Consider the following 20,616-nt stretch of genomic DNA (forward strand, 5'->3'; position numbering starts at 1 on the left):
TCTCTTGCCTTAAAAACCCTATGAGGTCACCATAAGTCAGCCATGACTTAACACCACTTTCCACCACCACTGTATGTGAATGTTCTAAAGCAGTGGTCCCCAACCTTTTTGGCGCCAGGGACCGGTTTTGTGTAAGACCATTTTTTTACAGACCGGGGGGGTACGCTTGCCAATCCCCAGGTCCCAGCGGGGGTTCTTCCGCTTTCCCAGGCTCCTTCCCACCCCCAGCCAGCTGGCCGGCAGGGGGAAGCCCCTCCCCCAGAGGACCATGTGCCTTTCCACCTCTGGAGCCTTCAGTCTCCGATTGAAAGGCTTCCTCTTGGGATGGTGTGTCTGTGTTACATTGAAGAAGTTGGCGGCAACTCGTGAGTAGAGAGGCCAATCCCTCTCTTCAGAGTCCCCAGAAATGGGGGGGTGGGGAGGGAAACGTCTGCTGAGCACTTCATTATTTCCTATGTGGAGATCGATTCTCATAGGGTATAATGGGGAATTGATCTGGAGGTTTTGGGGGCTCTGGGGGAGCTGTTTTTTGAGGCAGAGGCACCAAAATTTCCATATCATATCTAGTGCCTCCCCCCAAATTACCCCCCAAGTTTCAAAATGATTGGACTGGGGGGTCCAATTCTATGAGCCCCAAAAGAAGGTGCCCCTATCTTTCATTATTTCCTATGGAAGGAAGACATTTAAAAAGGTGTGCTGTCCCTTTAAATGTGATGGCCAGAACTCCCTTGGAGTTCAATTATGCTTGTCACACCCTTGTTCCTGGCTCCACCCCAATGTCTCCTGGCTCCACCCCCAAAATCCCCAGATATTTCTTGAATTGGACTTGGCAACCCTACGGGTGGGGGAGATTGTTTCAGGATGATACAATTGTGCACTTTGTTTCTATTATTACATTGTAATGTATAATGAAATAATTATACAACTCCTGGCCCGGTTGCCAACAGCCCATGGTACTGGTCCATGGCTTGAGGGTTGGGGACCTCTGTTCTAAAGCACCATTTGTTATTGGTAGTAGTGAGATGGCAAAGAGAATGAAAGAGGTTTTAGACAAATGGCAATACAGAATTACTTCAGTGTTCTTTGCTATCTTGTGTTTATTGTCTGTTGTAGGAAACCACATATGTAGATCTTTTAAAAGTATTTCCAAATGTCATCAGCCCCTCAGGGTGATCAGATGAAGACAAAAAATTAGTTCTGTGTAGTATACCTTTACTAGATGAAATGTTACCACTGTAGAATGCCTACAGGGCAGGGTTTACATTACTTGTCAGATTCTTAGGATTCATAGTTATTTCTAGTACATACAATTTTTCCTATAATTGTCGTAATGCCCTAATTGACAAAACATGATAACTGGAAAAAATATTAGTCTCAGCTCTACTGTTTCTGTCTGTCCAGCATAAAAACTGAGTACTGGAATGTGTCCTGTCCATACCATTAGGTTTTTGAGTGGCAGTGAGTCGAACTAAGATATAAAATTGTTTTATTTTACAAATCCAGCCCTGTTTTTTTTTTTTGGGGGGGGGGGGAGGAAGAATATTATGTTTCCACAGCTTAACGAATAAGTCTGGGTGCTGTTAATAAATTTAGAATGATGGCCTGTAATGACCTAAGAATCATTGAACATAATTTTAAAGACATCGGGTGGGGGAGGGGTGCAAAATTTCTCCTTTCTTCCTCTACTGTGAGTGAAGTTCTACTCAGTCTAAAGACAGAAATGGCCATTTGTTCCCTTATCTGTCTCTGCTGCAGCTGCCTGATCCACATGGCTGTCTGCACAAGTTCCTTGTCCCTGGAAATAAATCTTTGTGGGGCTTTAGGGGGGTCCAGGGATAGTGGGGAAGAAGATCCCAGGCTAGTGGCACCTTCCACTGGTAGTTTGCAGAATCCCACCCATTGTCTCTGGAGTATTTGTCTCTGGAGTAATTCCCAGTCCTTCCAAAAGCATTGATACCATTTCCTGAAATTTGCTGGTATGCTCACATGTTCACCACATGGTAAAAAACCCCTCTGCTTTAGAAGTGTTTCCATCAAAGTATTTGAAAAGAGGCTTATTTTTGTTTTATACTGTTTTCGTCTTCAAACTCTTGCTGTTATTATTAGCACAGACTAGAAATATTTGGGGAGTTTTAATTTAAAAACCCTTCCGTTTTAGGGCATAAAGTTATTTGGTTTCTGTACAATTGACATTGCGCCGTGCAGCTTTTTAAAAGAAAAAACTGCATTCTGGTACATTGCTGTTATTGATTTGAAATAGATGGATAGTGAGAGAGTTGTATTAATCTCACAATAACTTCCTTGATAGCCACAGAGATTAGAGAACTAACAAACTGGCCTTGAATTCTTGCAGAGCAAAATGGGTCAAAAATAGCAACTGGCCTTATGCAGAGCTCTGCATTCCCTGAAGTGTTATAACAGAAAACACAGTACCTCCTAACAGTGATTTAAACAAAAAAATAGTAAGCTGAAATGCATTCAAATAACTATTCTGCTCCTTCAGTTCAGGCAGGTATTACAGAAAATAGTATACTGTAGGTCCAGTGTGACCATTTAAGCAGAGGAAGGTGGTGGGCAACATTCCATGATTCTGGATTGGTGGTATAATTGCCATTCTGTCTCATAACAAACAAACCAAAAACCAAAAACTGTTGCAGGAATTTTAAAAAGCATGACTCCAGGAAGGTATGTATGAAGCCAGTAATTCCTAAACAGTATTCCAGGCAAGGTGTGCCAGGATTTCAAGAAGAAAATATTAAGAAAAAGTTATTCTCTGCCTGCGATGTCCACCCCCAAAATCTCCAGGTATTCCTCAAACCAGAGCTGGCAACCCTATTGCACATAGCTGTCCATCTGACCTTTTGAAAGTTAGGAACAACTCCAGGCTGGATCCTCCCCCCTCCCTGCTCTGAGAGAATATCCTCTGGAAGATTATTTTTCACCTCCAATTGCTGACATCTTTATGGACCTTTACCAAGAAATCTTGCTTTTTCTTTTTATATAACTTTGTCTTCACATGATATTTAGTCTTCTCCTTCTCACCTTGTCCTCACTGCTACTAAGCAAGTGTAGCAACTTATGCAGAAATGAAGCAGGCAGCTTTTCTTTGTAGACAGATGGAGGGTGGGGTTTGGGGAGGGGAGGAACTTCACTGGGATATAATGCCATAGAATTCACTTCCTAAACCATCCATTTGCTCCTGGGAAATTATTTCTGTCTCCTGGAGATAAGTTGTAGTCAAAGGACACCTCCAATCATCACCTGGAGGTTGGCAACCCTAGATCAGTGGCTCCCAACCTTTTTGGCACCAGGGACTGGTTTTGTGGAAGACAGTTTTTCCACGGACCAGGGGTGGGGGGGGCGATGCTGAGGTTTTTGCCACCGCAGGTTGATTGGCAGGAGTCTAGAAATGAAAGGTAGGTGAAGGTTGCAGCAGCGCTTCCCCTCCCACCTGTGACCTGGGCGGATGAAAGTGGTGGTGTGGGCTCAATCCAAGGCTGCGCTGCCTCTTTCATCCCCCTGGGTCCCGGGTGGGTGAAAGGGGTGGTGCGGCACTTCTGCCTTGCAGCCCAGTTGCTAACAGACCGCGGACCGGTACCGGTCTGCAGCCCGAGGGTTGAGGACCCCTGCCCTATATGAATGAAAGCAAATGTTTACTAGGCTAACACACGTATAAGCAGTGTAAGGGTGAGGCAGCATGTTGGTGGACCTTTTTGATCAACAGACCATGCTGTAAAGGGAATAGCTTACAACCTGGCTCCTTGTTTGGGTAGGCTCAGGCTTGAATGTTGTTGTAGAACATTATGAATAACCTTGATCCTACCACTGCCTGTCATGGCCCATTTCTCCATATCATCAAGACTTTGTCTGTTATCTTGTTTGTCCCAAATAACTGATATCATCTTACACTGTGCTTTTCCATATTTCTGAGAAGCACTGTAATGACTGACAGTGAGTAACGTTGCCACTTTTAAGTTAGGAAACATATCCTCACTGTGCAGAACCTGAGGATGAGTTCCCATTAGGTTTGATGGTAGTTACACACGTTGAAAGTAAAACTTTCTCAAGTGTAAAAATAAAGTTTGCCACCAATGAGGTGCTTATGGCTCCCAGAATTTTGGGAAACAATGTTAGACTTTAATAAATGTTTATTTAGTGAAAGCAAAGTGTAAATCTGAATATAGATTCAAGTGGGTAGTGATGTTGGTCTGAAGTAAAACCAAAAGTTGATTGTCATAAGCCGTGCTGGTTTCCACTAGATTAAGGCCAGTTTCCAGACAAAGTGCTGCATATGGCGCGCAGCATAGGATATCCAGAACTTTCCGTAGGAAAGTGGATTGCACACCTGTGATCTGATCAAAAGCCTCTTCTAGCTATGTCTGCACTCTTTTGTAAATCAAGGGAGTTTTATACAAGAAATGCTCTCTGAGCTCAAGATTTTCAACTGGTCAGTTTATGCTGAGAATAAGATCTTGGTATCCCTCTAGACTCCTTTACTATGCTCCCCCTTATGACTGCATACCAATTAATCAAACATAAGAGAAGCCATGTTGGATCAGGCCAATGGCCCATCCAGTCCAAAACTCTGTGTCACACAGTCGCCAATATATATACACACACACACACACACACACACACATAAATACTGTGGCTTATAGCCACTGATGGACCTCTGCTCCACATTTTTCTCCAATCCCCTCTTGAAGCTGGCTATGCTTGCAGCCACCACCACCTCCTGTGGCAGTGAATTCCACATGTTAATCACCCTTTGGGTGAAGAAGTACTTCCTTTTATCCATTTTAACCTGACTGCTCAGTAATTTCATTGAATGCCCATGAGTTCTTGTATTGTGAGAAAGGGAGAAAAGTACTTCTTTCTCTACTTTCTCCATCCCATGCATAATCTTGTAAACCTCTATCATGTCACCCCGCAGTCGACGTTTCTCCAAGCTAAAGAGCCCCAAGCGTTTTAACCTTTCTTCATAGGGAAAGCGTTCCAAACCTTTAATCATTCTAGTTGCCCTTTTCTGGACTTTTCCCAATGCTATAATATCCTTTTTGAGGTGCGGTGACCAGAATTGCACACAGTATTCCAAATGAGACCGCACCATCGATTTATGCAGGGGCATTATGATACTGGCTGATTTGTTTTCAGTTCCCTTCCTAATAATTCCCAGCATGGCGTTGGCCTTTTTTATTGCAATCGCACACTGTCTTGACATTTTCAGTGAGTTATCTATCACGACCCCAAGATCTTTCTCTTGGTCAGTCTCTGCCAGTTCATAACCCATCAACTTGTATTTGTAGCTGGGATTCTTGACCTCAATGTGCATTACTTTGCTTTTGGCCATATTGAATCTCATCTGCCACGTTGACGCCCACTCACCCAGCCTCAGCAGATCCCTTTGGAATGCCTCACAATCCTCTCTGGTTCTCACCACCCTGAACAATTTAGTGTCATCTGCAGACTTGGCCACTTCACTGCTTACTTCCAACTCCAAATCATTAATGAACACGTTAAAGAGCATAGGACCCAGTATTGAGCCCATGTTTTATTGCCGTTTATACCTAGGATCGTTGTCCTAGGTATATTGATTCACTTTTAGCTGGTATGTCAGGTCTTCCAGATCACATTAAGATCTGCTGACTTTTAAATGATAATTTTCCTGAAGTCACAGAGAAGATAGCCTTATTCTTGCAATTGACAATAAGAACTCCCCATAATATATTATAGTCTGCCTATCAAAAAAATTATTTTCCTTTTCAATAATATGTAAACCAGTATGATTCTGTAGGGCTTTATTGACCTTATATTATTTCGTCCATTCCTTACTTTTAATACTGTTTATAAAACTGAATATGGCAATAAAAGATATGATGATGATGGTCTGAAGCAGTAGAATAAAGCTAGAGTCCAATTACACCTTTAAGACCAACAACATTTTATTTAAGGACTCTAACTTTATTGTAAATCTGAATGCTGCCTTTTTACTGCCGCCATAGACACTTATTGGAAGTAAGTACCCCTGAAATGTAACTGTACGTTTTTCCATGCATGGGATTGCACTCTTCAAATTTTGTAATCTCTAAAAAGAATGTGTCTGTTTTTGCTGAATTACAAAATTGACCCGTCAAAAATATGAAATGGAAAACTGATTGCCAGTCATTTAAAATAATATATTAAAGATGGAGGAATTCTTAATTTTATCAATGTAATTGTAGACTTCAAAAAACAAACTGTAAACTTTAAAAAATGGGCTTAAAGAAGTAGTTAGTCCTTCTTCTTAGCTTTGATGTTACAACAGTAGATTTATTTGAGAGGGAAGAATGAAAATGTTAAAACAGTTGAGAGAATAATGATAAAACACATGTCTAGTTTCCTGATCTGCCTGATATACCCACTTGATTATACTGTGTAATAATAGAGTTTCAAGTTGAGTAGGTGGAGAAGACAGGATGTTGTGATGCAGGATCTATAATAACCTGGTACTTTAGAAGAACTTTTACTTGTCTAGAAATTCTGTTTTAGGATGGTGAGCATGGTACATATTTTCCAGAAATAAAACAAAATACAGAATGTTATTATCCTGTTGTTATTATTCTATTTACAGTAATTGTAGTGAAAAATATGTGTCATTTAGAGTCTACAAGTTTGTTTTTAGGTATATACATTTTTAACAAGTATATTCTGCATTTCTCCATTTAGAGATCCAGTGTACTTTGATGAAAACTGGTTAAACAGAATCAAAACAGAAGTAGGAGACAATTGGAGACTGAAGGTATTTTAATATTTACTTTGTAAAATATTGCATTATTTGTGTGTGATTTTAGTCTGTCTTTACAGGGTAGGCATCAACAGTGCAATCCTAATGAGAGTTACTCCAGTCTAAGCCTATTCGTTTCAGTGGGCTTAGAACGGAGTAACTCTCCTTAGGATTGCACTGTAAATGTCTGGAATGTGTCAGCCAAAGACCTAGACAAATTCACCATATAATAATTAATCGCTATTTAGCCCTCCTGTATTTTAATTTCATAACTAATTCCAAAGTGTTGCTAAAATGTAAAACTTTCTCCCTATATGTGCTTCTTTATTTTATAATAAAGTGATTGTTCCGTAGTCTTTCAGTCCCTCCTTTCCCTAAATATTAACATTTCATTAATATTGACTAAAGGTGGACTACTGCACCTTTCTTAAATCTTCGTTCGCGAAGTCAAGCCGAGAGAGAGAGAACATTTCATTAAACTAGTTCTGGGGAAAGCAAGAGATTGTAACCCAAGATGTGGGCCAGGATATATGTGTTCACATGCACACTGAATTTCTTCAGCTTAGTGAAAACTTTCATTTAAGTTGGCAATAGTTTTTCTTTTGATATTTATTTTGTGTAACTGAAATGGTGCAAGAAGGAATACAGGACTCAGATAGTTGAGGTTCGGTTAATGTCTGGATTAGGGATAGGCACGGTCCAGCAAACAAACCTGGCACATGGGGGTCCGGGGTCCATGTGGTTTAAAGACACCCCCAGACCATGGATCCCATGGTTTTTACAGACCAGATCGTGGTCTGTTTGGTCTGTTCATCCACTTCCATTTCACCAGAAGTGGGTGAAGTCACCACTCAGCCTCTTTGCAAAATCCATTTAAATTTTTCAGAACTGCACAGCATGCCACTCAGCCTCCACATGCAGCTGCTGTGTGACCTTGCATCAGTCACAGTTCTCTCAGAGCTGTTCTCTGAAAATCACTTCTCTCAGCCCCACCCTGCCTCACAGGGTGTCTGTTGTTAGAAGAGGAAAAGAAGGAGATTGTAAACTGCTCTGAGGAAGGGTGGAGTATAAATCCAATTTCCTCTTCTTCTTTTCCTCTGTTTGTAAAAGCTATTTAAATTTTAAATGGCTTTTGCAAAGCTGGGCAGCACACAAGTGAAGGCTGAGTGGTGAGTTCACCCACCCACTCATGCAGCTTCTGTGCAGCTTTGCAAACGCCATTCCAATTTTAAATGCTAAGCTGCACAGCACACAAATGAAGGCTTAGCAGCAGCTAGTTCTTGGCCTTCACTTGCGCACCATTCGGTTTCTTTGTAAAAGCCATTTAAATTTGAAATGGATTTTGCAAAGCTGGGTAGCACACAAGTGAAAGCCAAGTGGTGAGTTCACCCACCTGAATACTTCAGTCCAGTTCCTCTCCTGTGAAGTATTTGGATTTTGTATGCAATGGAGATTGTGATCAAAACTCAATGTGGTAATTACGTTGGAAGTTTAGCCAGCTGTTTGTCTAGTCTTCCAAACAGTTTCTGCTAACACAACCTCAGGTAGAACTTAATTTTTTCCCCATAATAGCATTTCATGTCTCTCTCACTCAGATCATATTTCACAATGTTTTTCTGTAAAATTGGGGTGCCCTTTCTAGATGGAAGCTGCTAGGCTAATGCTATGTCAAGAGAAGAAACACAGCGTTAGAATATTTGCTCAATAGTGAAGTAATTTTTCTAGAATTTTAGAGTACTTCAATGGTTAGTAACTTTTATCCAATTATAGAATAGTAGACCGACTTTCAGGGTTTTATTTAAAATGACTGCTGTAGCTTTCACTCTTTTCCAGTGTAAGAATATCTGAATTAATGGCTTAAAGTCCTACCCTGTTTATTTCCTTCCATCATCCCATGTAGGTTAGATGTAGTATATGGTGGTGATTCACAGCTGTCTTATCAGTTTTAGAAAGTTTTTTATTCAGTATTGCGTTTATATTAGTTATTGCTATAGATAATGCACTTGAGAATTTGGTCCTCTATTGAGCATTACTGGAGTTTGTTTGGAAATTATCCGAATTTATTAATTTTAGTGGTACATTTTTATCTCTGATGTTTTTTTGGCTTTGTAACTTAATTTCCTTGTGTTTCATGGTAATGAATGTGGAAGCAACTGTACGTAAAGAGTCAACAATAACACTAAATGTGCACTTACAGGCTGGCGAGATAATATGTGGATGGCAACATGGTTTGCTGGCAGATTGATCTGGTAGATGGGATGGCCCTAATTTGCCAGTCTCCTTTTGCTTCTCAAAGTGGGCCTGCCCATAAAACTAGTTACTAACCAGGGTTTTACATCAGAAACAAGAGAAGGGTGATTTAATCCTCTTTATGTTTGCATTACATTTCTGCAGAGGGCGCAGGCCAAATTGCCTTTCATTGGAGTCTTTTTCAGGCTAACCTGCTGATGATCTAGAGGTAACATAGGAGCTTCTGTCATCGAATCTTCTGGGCTATTAAAAATCAAGCAGTTGAAAATTGCTCACATTACCTTCATTATTCCGCATTATTGATTTTTAATTCTCAAAAGCTTTTGCTTAATTGCTTCATGGTGGTACTGCTATCATAGGGGGACTTAGAACATGATAAATTACTCTTGTGTGGCTCTTTGTCTAATCTGGTATTATGGTGATTCATGGTTGATTTACTGAGTTCTTGAAGTCTGTTTTTTTACATACAAGACGTGTCTATTTCCTCCTAAGGCATAAAGAGTATACAAACAGCTTGAGAGGAAAATTTTGAATGGTGTTGATCAAGGAAAGAAGTTTCTGACCTCTTGCCAAACAGTATAGTATTACAGAGGCACAAAGCTTGGAGTGGTCTTCTCATAAAGACTCAGGAAAGAGTTTTGCTTGGCAGTGGTCTCATCTATTTTGTCACAGTTGGGTTAAATCATGGAGACAGTGTCTTGTCTATCAGTGTCTTGTCATGGTATATGAATCTGTCAGTTTGTACAACGTGTCAAGCATGCGGGTTCAATGATGAGTCGAAGTTGATACAAAGACTACGTTTATTGATAGACCGATACTTTCAGTGTAACAGATTCTTGAGAGTGATGCTGCCAATACATTAATACAATATTTTTAAGGCTTACTTCAAAAGGATTCCAAAGGGTGGGGGTGAGGGATAGCTCTCACACATAAACTATCATAAATGTCTACATTCCCATAATGTTATCAGGACTCTGTCCTTGCTTTCCCCAGATGTGTCGCACTCCCTTTCAGGAATGTATGGGAAGGTGCTGATTACTTCTACTCAAATTAGTTTTGTTGCTCACTACTTCTACTTTGTAAGCAATAAAACAGGAAGGAGGAGGGAAAAGAATAACAAAGCTAGCAAAGCTTGGTCCTCCATGATGCTTCACAGACCAGTGTTATGAAGGACCCTACAACAATCAATTATCAATGGAATTTCACCATGCTTGACACAACGGACTCAAGAACCAGGTTTTATGCCCATTGCATTAATCTTTACTCATAAACTCGCTAGTTTTGCAAGGATGAGTTTGATAGTTTATATTTAACAAATTTATGCATCACTTTCCTGAAGTGCTTCCAAAGCATTGTATGAATAAATAATGTGCTGTGGAGTCTCAGCTGCCTCATGGCAACCTCGTCCACGGGGTGTTCCAGACAAGAGATGAGCAGAGGTGGTTTGCCATTGCTTTACTCTGCACAGCAACCTCTGGTTCCTTGGTGGTCTTCCATTCAAGTTTTGACTATGGTCAATCCTGCTTAGCTTTCCAGCTCTGACGACCATAGGTTAAGCTGGGCTGCTCATACTGCTAAAAAGCATTGTGAAGTGAAATCTAAACTATTATGCAACTAAAACAGTGAAATTCAAAAACATGCAAAATTAAAAACCTAAAAACAGTAAAAAAAATCAGTGGGAGTTAAATCACAAGGCAAGTGAAAAAAAGAAGCCTTTACCAGTTTTTGGAATGCCAAGAATGATGGTGTCAAATAAGCAATCAAGTAGTCTGTGAACTGGTATTTCAGGTCTGAACAACTAAGAAAGGCCCATTTGTAGATGTGACAGAGAACAAGAAACTTAAGCAGTGCACCAAACAGGTTTGAAATGCTTGATATTTGAAAAATACAGTTGAAGGTAAAATGGGCCAACCAATAGCATGCATCCCATAAAGGACAATTAAGAAAGATTTTGCTGGTGACTTCTCATACACTTTGAGGCATTTAGTATGTTGCTCTTGTCAGGTGGCATGGCTGACCTGTTATGATTTTCTGGTTACTTAAGAACACAGCTTGTATTAGTATTCATTTGTTTTCCTGTTGAATTGACTTTTCTAGAAATAATTTGCTAGAAATCTGTTTTTATTCATGCTTGGCATTTTTCTAATGTTAGAAGCTGCTGTGTGATGCTTTACATGAAAAACATCTATAATCTGGACAATCAGTTGCATGATTTTCTTAGTAAATTGTGACTTGCCACTGAGTTGGTGTCCTCATAGTCCCTTTGATTATCTTTAGGACATTATCTGTGTTGATCACTGAGGAGTAATTTCTCATTTATTGGCTTGATCAAGTCCAAAGCCTGTACTTATTTGCTCAACACACAAAACTTTTAATGTAAGCCTGGCAAATGTTGTTGAATGTTTTTGATGGACCAGAAGATCTTGCCAAGATAAAAAGCATAAATATTTCTTTTATACTGACTAATGAGAAGATTAAAGATAAATATTTTTATGCACACTTTTCAGGTTAGAAGATATGCAAAGCTTGACTCAAAATTTTTAAGGAATACATTTAGGTTAATAATCCCCCCTCCCCTTTTTCAACCTGACAAGCCCCCAAAGCAACTAACAGTAAAACCAGTTTAGTATGTTTTTTAAAGCATAAAGGACACAAACTAGCACTATCAAGTCAAAATCTCCATTAGAAGAGGTCAAAACCATAATAGCAGAGCAACTAAAACTCTTTGGAGCTGAATATTTACATGTTGAAATAGATCAGGAATGATGAATGGGCAGTGAGTTCAATGATTGTAGTTGCCATTGAGAATGATTCTGGAGGTTGTAGTGCAGTACTTTGTGGAGAGGGCGTTGAAGATCAAGAGCAGTATCTTGAATGGGGTCTGGAGCCCAACTGGTAATCAATGTATTTCTTTCAAGATCATTTCTGCTGGTGCATTTTCCCCTTCTTGGGCATATTCCCATGAGAAGATCGAATTTGGAAATCATTATAGAAACACAATGGTCTGATCTTAATAATTAATTGTTTAGTCAAAGGCCTTTGTTTAGAAAAGCAGATTTCAGTGTGTGATTGTATTTTCTTGTGACTTTTATCTCCATTTCTGAATTGCGTCTTTTTTCCCTTCCCTCTCCCCTCACAAAGGTAAGCAATCTGAAGAAAATTTTAAAAGGAATTTTGGATTACAATCATGAGGTAAGTACTTTTTATCAGTTCTGCAAGATAATAGTTTCATTTTATTCTGCTATTATTATAATTCATTATGTTTCATCTTTGTTGGCCTGTATCCTACTCCTCCTCTCAACATTGTCAGTACCCTTCCTCTAGTTTAAGTTAGGACTTCCTCTTATGGTAGAGCCACTTGAGTTGCATTGCATCAAGGCTTCAGACTTGCTGATAGGTGTGATTGGATACTTATGTATAATACTTGTCCTTATCTGCATTGTGTTAGACAACTAAGCTTAAAAGTTCAGCACTTAATGCAATAAACTGGTTTTAAATCTCCTCCAAAATGTAGTATGTAATGTAAAGATTTGATTTCAGTTTTGATCATTAAAAATTATTCTAGTTGACTATTCTAGTTAATTATTGATGTGAAAATATAGTTTCCCTTTTTTATTTGTAATTTCCTCAAGTGAAACAAGAGTCACCAAATTTGAGTACTCAGCAAAGGAAATATACAGAAAATATGCTTTCTTGAATGTGTGTGTGTGGGGGGGGGGATATTGACATTTTTTAAATTGATTTTCAAAAGTTGGTGGACAAAGTTATAATTTGCCTATCAGTTTTCATTGCTGGACTGGTAATTAATTATCAACCTTGGGTGTAACTAGTACTGGTTTCTCCTAGTTTAAAAGAACCCATATATTGTAATTCCAGTTCCACATCATTTATTTATACCCCACCCTACTCCAACCATAGGATCAGGGCAGCTTACAGTGTGAAACCATCAGCAGTAAAATGATAAATAATATCAACAAATTACAGCAAAAAACCCATGCCTTATGTCAGGCAAGAATAAATACCCCAGGAACTCCAGTGCCCAGATAATGTCCAAAGGCACTGGAGAGGGGGCTGTGGACAGGGGAGGCCAGAATGATTGAATGTCTGCCATCTCAGCCAAAAGCCTGGTGAAACAGCTCCATTTTACAGGCCTTGCTGAACTGTCATAAGTCCTACAGGGCTCTGATCTTGAGTGGGAGCATGTTCCACTAGGTCAGAACGAGGGCCAAAAAAGCCCTCATCCTGGTTGAGGCTAAGAGGACATTCCTCAGGCAGGGGACCACCAGAAGGTGTTGGTCAGAAGAGTGTAAAGCCCTCTGTGGCTGATGTGCGGAGAGACAGCCCCACATATATGATGGTACCGGGAAGTGTAGGGCTTTAAAGGTCAAAACCATAACTTTGAACTGGATCCAGTATTCAATCGGCAGCCAGTGCAGTTGACACAACAGCGGCTGGATGTGCGCCCATGTAAGCATCACTGTCAGCAGGCGTGCTGCCACATTCTTCACTAGCTGCAGTTTCTGGATCAAGTTCAAGAGTAGCCCTGAGTAGAGCAAGTTACAGTAATCTAGAAGAAGAAGAAGAATTGCAGATTTACACCCCGCTGTTCTCTCTGAATCAAAGACTCAGGGCGGCTTACAATCTCCTTTATCTTCTCCCCCCACAACAGACACCTTGTGAGGTGGGTGGGGTTGAGAGGGCTCTCATAGCAGCGTCCTTTTCAAGGACAACCTCTGCCAGAACTATGGCTAACCCAAGGCCATTCCAGCAACTGTAAGGGAAGGAGTGGGGAATCAAACCCGGTTCTCCCAGATAAGAGTCCACGTGCTTAACCACTACACCAAACTGGCTCTCTGGAATCTAGCCTGGAAGTGACCATCGCACGGATCACTGTAGATAAGTTCTGGGGGGTGAGATAGGAAACCAATTTCCTGATGTGCCGAAGAAGATGAAAGGCCTATCTGGCAACCAAAGTGACCTGGGCCTCCATGGAAAGTGAGGAATCCAGCATCACCCTGAGACGCCTTACCCTAAGTGCTGCTGGCACCAGTGGTGCTCCACCAAAGACTGGGAGCCTAATTCCCAATCCCAAACCCAGTGATGTTGATTAACATTATATTCATCAAAGCCATTGATTAATTATATGATCCAGATGTGGATGGTCATCCATGTAGGTATCTGTCTGTGGGCATGCCACACTCATTTGGAGCTACAGTGTTTTTCATACTGTTATTATAACTACAAGTTTATGAACCATATTTAACATATGCATCTTGATTTTTTACATGCCCTAAAGAATACAAGTTTTTCCACTGATAACAGCTTAAATTAATTTTTCCATTTACCTTTTAATTTCCCATCTTTGGAATGATTTGACTCTGAACATTGATATATTTTAGAATTGTTAAAAAAAACCCTGTTAATCTTGTTGTACAAAAAAACCCTTTTAACTTGCCTATCCATTCCTTTTTACTTGGAGTATCTACCAAAGAAAGTATGAGCAGCCATAGCAGCATTCAGAACCATACAAAAAAGCTACATGGAACTTTGCCACAAAATTTAATAGCAGCTGTTCTCATGCACACAATATTCTGAAATCAGTACTATTTTGAAACACTTAATGATGTCATTTCCCATTGTGCACATGTGTACCGCACGTACCACAAACATTAAAAAGAGGCATTTCCAATACCATAGTACCAACAATTTCCAGCTGCATTTTAAATTTGCCTTGATCTGCTTGGTAATATGTATTATTGAAAGCCAGTGTAGTGTAGTGGTTAAGAGCATGGATGTGAGGGTGATCTGGCTGCGACATCTGTCACCCTATTGATCACCAGGGTTGATTTGGCTGATCTGGCTGGCTAGGTGGGTTAAGAGCAGTGGACTCTAATCTGGAGAACTGGATTTGATTCCCCACTCCACATGAAGCCAGCTGGGTGACTCTGGGTCAGTCACAGTTCCCTGAGAACTCTCTCAGCTCCCCCTACCTCACAAGTGCCTATTGTGGAGAAAGGAAGGGAAAACTATTATAAGCTGCTTTTTGACACTCCTTTGAGTAGTGAAAAGTGGGGTATAATATAAAACCCTTCTTTCTCCTTCTTTCTTCTTCTGCAGCAGTTTTCATAATGTTGTCCCTCAGCAATAAATTTATTGTAAATATAGAACTCTTTGTAAGTTAAGAAACTCCAAATTAACTCGATACTTTAAGTTTCTTTGCCTTCAGGATCTTGAATGTGATGAGTGTGTTGTGCATGTCCAACCCAAATGGAGCAGCAGTATTTTGAAGCCTCCAGTTAAATGGAACTACCCAACTAATTTCATCTGAACTCTTTAGCTGAAGGCTTAACTATATGCTCCCCAGCAGACCTGGTTGTGAGGGCTCAGGTTATGTGCAAAATCATGCAGTGTGTTTGGTATCCTCAATCTGATGCTAAACAATTAGTTCGGACCCAAGATTTGAAACCTATCAGGCACAAGAGATGTTCTCTTCTTACAACACTATTTTTTTACGACTGTGCATTAATGTGAATATATTTTGGTCTCTGCACAGATTTTGGGACAGCAAATCAATGATTTTACTCTTCCTGATGTTAACTTGATTGGGGAGCACTCAGATGCTGCAGAGCTTGGAAGAATGCTCCAGCTCATTCTGGGATGTGCCGTTAACTGTGAACAAAAACAAGGTGCGTGAAAACACTATTCTCCAAACTGGGCACACAGGTCGTTGTTTTTAGTTAATGCATGGGTTGATCTGTCTGTTAGCATATTTTGTGTATGTCTTCAGTTGACTGTGTGGCCTAATAGACTGTCAAGGGCTTTCAGGGCAAGAGATGAGCAGAGGTGGCTTGCCATTGCCTTCCTCTGCACAGTCTTCTTTGGAGGTCTCCCTTTCAAGTACCGACCCTGCTCAGCTTTGGAGATCTGATAACATTGGACTATACCATGTCACCTTTCCTCCTGAGTGTCTTCTGTAAGGACCAAGAAATGCTTAGCAGCATTGATAATTCTGAAGTTAGGCCTGTCTTGTATTAGCTGTTTTAGAAGATGTAGTCCTTAGCAAATGACATAAACTATTAAAGGCAAAAATGTTTCATATTTTTGATAATCTCAGATATGAATGACTGCATGCCAAATTGCTTGTTTTACAGAATATATCCAGACCATCATGATGATGGAGGAGTCTGTTCAACATGTAGTCATGACAGCCATCCAGGAGGTAAGGAATTTGACTCTGGTGAAGAAAATATATGTTCATTACATCAGGCATGCTTCTTTTGGCTTAATTTACAGCTGAAAGAAGCAATTTATGTAAAAATGTGAAATTCTGAGAAATCAGAAATTTTGTTTTCCTCTGAGGGAAAATAAAATTTCTTCTAATGTAGGTTATAGAATTCAGTCAAACGTTACACTTTTCTTTAAATCTAGAAGGTTTAAACTTCTGGATGCTGATTCTAGGTTCCTTTCCTTTGTCTTTCCTTTCCCCGTGGCTCCCACAGTACTTCAGAATTGCTAGTTTAATTAGCAACACAGGATTTAATTGCTGAACATTTCCATAAATATCAGGAAGCTTTAAGAAGAATCTTTGGCTGTCGAATCAAAGTGTCAGACTCTAGAAAAAGTTTTCAGGTCAAGTGAAACTGGGTTTCAGTTGTCTGATTACTTGTACGTGAACATACTGAACAGTAATAATGTCTTCATATTTATTATTTTACTGAAATAAGTATAGAAATGAGGGACAGGCCCAGCTACATAACTGCTTTTATTTCTGTAGATTCAATTGAAAAGCTGAAATATTTTGCAGTGTACATAGCATAACCCAAAGCATAGTCACCTTATACATTTTGAGAAGCATGATTTAATCCTGCTGAAGAGATGGAAAAGAGAATAGCAAAGTAGGAGGAAATCATTATTATTATTTTATTAATAGTTTATTTATATTCCGCCCTTTCCCCCGTGGGGGCTCGGGGCAGAGCACAACATAAATAAAATCACATAAAAATCATATATTAATAAAAGCAATTACAATTATTCCATAAACAATTAGCTTGGCAGAACAATTTTGATGAGATGGTGCAGCTGGACAGTGCAGCGAGTCAGCGCAGTAGGATATACAGTAAGGGAGGCTGACCTATCTAGCGGGCAGATACTCGCCGCCTTACCCGAAGACCTGGTGAAACAGCTCCATTTTACAGGCTCTACGAAAGGCTAGTAAGCCATCTTCTTGCTAGCCTGTGGCGTGAAGAAACACAGTATTGTGCAACTGATTCTTTTTAGCCTTGAGGAGATCACAACTGAATCATGATTCAACAAGAAACTTCCCTGTTAGTCTTTCAACTGGTGTGAGAGGAATGTAACAGGCAGTACAATGAGGATAATCCAGAGCCCTGTTTACCAGTGCCAGCATTCTCCATTGCTGTTCTCTTCAGGCACTTGAACGTCTTCTCTGTTTTAACTGAGGTGGAGAAAAATGGGTTGTATCCAGTGAAACAGCCTGCCATCAACAAAATGGGACTTTCTTGCTCCCCCCACCTCACTTCAGATGCTACTCCTCAAAATGCTACTCATGGGGAATAGGGGATCCCCCAATGCTGCATGGGTAATAAATTTGCAGTTTTTGAGCAAAAATCTCACTACTTTCACTGCTGGATCCAACCACATATGTTGATAATCCAGGCCTGGCACAGAATAGTAAGGGCTGTTTTTCAGCCCCCTTCAAACTGTGTTCATGATTTACTGAATTCTGGACCCTGGAATTCAAAAGGATTAACACTTCCTGGGATCCTAGAAGTTTTAAAAAATTGTCTTCTCCTTATAGAAAGGAGGAAAGCAGGGTCAGTTTCAAAATCTGAATGTGAGGTGAACCACAAAAAGTACAATTTACGAATGTTCATGCTGAAGGAAAAAATACCTCAAGAAGTGATACTGCTTTTCACAAAGTCATACATGCACCAGTCATAACATTCTTGAATGTTCTAAATAAATAGGTTTCTCAACACCTTTTGAGGTTCACTTCAATTTCTTAGCCCTTGGTCTTATGAGCCATGTGGAAAACATTGCTTTTACTGAGGAACTTGGTTGCCCTACAAAGGTATTTGTAGAGGAGTCCCCTCATACAACATTGTCAGTATGATTGGAATCTGCCAGAACTAGAAATCTGGGTGTAATGCAACTTCTTAGTCAGACTATTACATAACATCTTGGAATGCTGCAGAACATTAATTTATGTTAAGTAGCATCAGTATTAGTCTTCTGTCTAATGAACTGTGATACTCTTAATTTATAAATATACAAGACTGCTCAATGAAGTATATTCTTCATGCCTTGGGTATGTTGTGTTTTTGCTTCAGCTGACCTTATTCATGACTTCAAACAGCAACAAAGTCTTACGGGCAGCTTAATACAGTACGCTCTTGCCACTGCAGGAACTAAGACTGTGTCTACAGCAGCAGTTGTTAACATAATCTGGTGCTAGTATTCACATGAGGAAGGGACGAAAGGCACGTCACTTCCCATCCCATTGTTTTGCACTCTTGGCTGTTGTGCGTGGGATCATGCATTGAAGTGTTACACCCATGCACAATGATTGTCCTGTTTTTCTTCCTGGCCATTAACTGCACCCCTCCCCCCTAGGCACTATTGGAACTAGACTCTCTCCACACCATTGCGCCCCTGCAATTCATTTGTATGCATTACTGTATATGCCATCAAACTGAGTCCAGTAGCAGAATCCACAGTCTTAGAAATAACCTAATCTTACGTCCCTATCTCAGAGTCATTCTTGTTTTTGATCAGAATACTGTATAAACCTTGTGTGAATAAATGGATGGGTCTGCACATTACATTATAAAAATTCTGCATTAATTAATCAGTTTTTAAAAATCTTGAGCATGCACTTCTGGGAACCTTTTGGAGTCACTGAGGACTAAAAAGTGGCATCAGATGTGACAAGCATGTTGGTGCAGATACAGCCTTAAGAGGTCTTGTTGTATTAACGAAAAAGGGCATCTCTTGTTGTCCGAAAATATTGCCTATACTGGAAACAAGTAGTGAAAATAAGTTATTTTATTGTTTAATTCTGAGGTTATTGTACATTCCCAAAGCGTCCTTCTGTTTTTAGACTGCCCTGTTTCTTAAACGAATACAAATAAACCTTTTGCTTTTTCTAATCCAGTGTAATCTAATTGCAGTTGATGAGTAAAGAATCTCCAGTCTCTGCTGGAAATGATGCTTACGTTGATCTTGATCGCCAGGTATCTAATAACAGATGTTTATTTTCATTAGTGGAGCTCATTGTGCAGTTTTCCTGGCATATTGTAAATGAGCTGCAGTGCTTCTGTTGTATTTTTGTTTGGTTTTGCTTTTTTAAAAAAAACAGTTTATATCTTCGGGAGGCTGTTAGGAAACCAAAACATATAAGCCATAACGAACCAGTGCAGAATTTTTATGAATCCTTAATGGGATAGTCTAAGAGATTCAGAATTTTTCCAGTTAGCAGAACTTGATGTGGTAATTTTGCCAGTGCATACATTTAGACCAGTTCTCTGTTGATATTTATGCTTATGCCTGTGACATAATTACTTCTGAAGAACACAGAAGCAGTAGCATAGGATTCTCAAAAAGAGACAGAAAGCTTGTATTCCTGTTGTACTAGATAATCCATGCTTTATTTTGCTGAGCAGAATAGTCAACAAGAAAAATTAATACTGAAAAGGCATGTCCTGAACTGAGTGTTGAATTTTTGTAATTTCTTTAATATTGGAAGCGTTTGTTTTCTGTCAAAGAGTGGAGCACCAACTAGCAGCCAACAGTTGGACATAGTTTAATAAGTACTCACTGAAAGTTCCCTTTCCTGTCCTCAAGCCTTTTCTGGTAGTAGCAGAAAAGACTAAAAAAGGAGAGGGTAACCATCCCCATTTAATTTCTTCAGAAAACACATACATCCTCATAAACAGGCAGAATGCTTGATATATATAGGCTATTTTTAATAGCGTAATGGGATAAGATTAGTCTTTTCTTCTGAAACCCCAAGGAATAATCCCCACCACAACGGTTTCCTTTCCAGGAGTAGAACCCACAGGCTAGACAGGTTTTACCTCTGTCTGTTCCTTGTGTTTCCCAGTCTTCCATGTTATATGCTTTAACAGTTAAAATGGACACTATTCAGTCCTTGCGTTTATAAAGAAAAGTGGTTTTTGAAAAACTTGAATCATTGCTAGTATTGTGTTTCTTCCAGCTTATATAAGTTATACAGTCAAATACAGATTTGTAAAATACTATTAATCGACTCTGTCTCTTTGTTTATGTATCATTGATGAGGCAGAGCTGTTGCTCTTATAATATAATGCCACTGAGCAGCTTGGTACAGGTGCACTGTGATCCAGAGTTGTCACTTAGAATTGAATAAAGGAATTATGAACCTCTTATGCCTTAGAAGAGTTCTCTGCTAACCCTGAAACTCCTGGCCTCTGCCTCTTTGGGACTGGGAGTTTTTATGGAGAAGTCTTCAAAGAAGATTCTGGTTGTAAAACAGAGTTCCCTTATGTATAAATGACTGCTTCTGGACCACAGCCGTAAAGAAGTATTGCGTCATGATATTTTTA

General features: G+C 39.8%; 1 protein-coding gene across 1 annotated transcript in view; it reads left to right on the top strand.

Annotated features, from left to right (window-relative positions):
* HOOK3 (hook microtubule tethering protein 3) overlaps positions 1 to 20,616 on the top strand; it is an 87,913-nt gene that overhangs the window by 21,413 nt on the left and 45,884 nt on the right. Inside the window, exons 3-7 of the mRNA XM_060237071.1 lie at positions 6,706 to 6,778; positions 12,155 to 12,205; positions 15,567 to 15,699; positions 16,165 to 16,232; positions 19,204 to 19,266. Coding sequence (XP_060093054.1) covers positions 6,706 to 6,778; positions 12,155 to 12,205; positions 15,567 to 15,699; positions 16,165 to 16,232; positions 19,204 to 19,266 — 388 coding nt within the window. The remainder of the gene's footprint in view (positions 1 to 6,705; positions 6,779 to 12,154; positions 12,206 to 15,566; positions 15,700 to 16,164; positions 16,233 to 19,203; positions 19,267 to 20,616) is intronic.

The sequence above is a fragment of the Heteronotia binoei genome, chromosome 4 (genome assembly GCF_032191835.1).
Source record: "Heteronotia binoei isolate CCM8104 ecotype False Entrance Well chromosome 4, APGP_CSIRO_Hbin_v1, whole genome shotgun sequence".
NCBI lineage: Eukaryota > Metazoa > Chordata > Lepidosauria > Squamata > Gekkonidae > Heteronotia > Heteronotia binoei.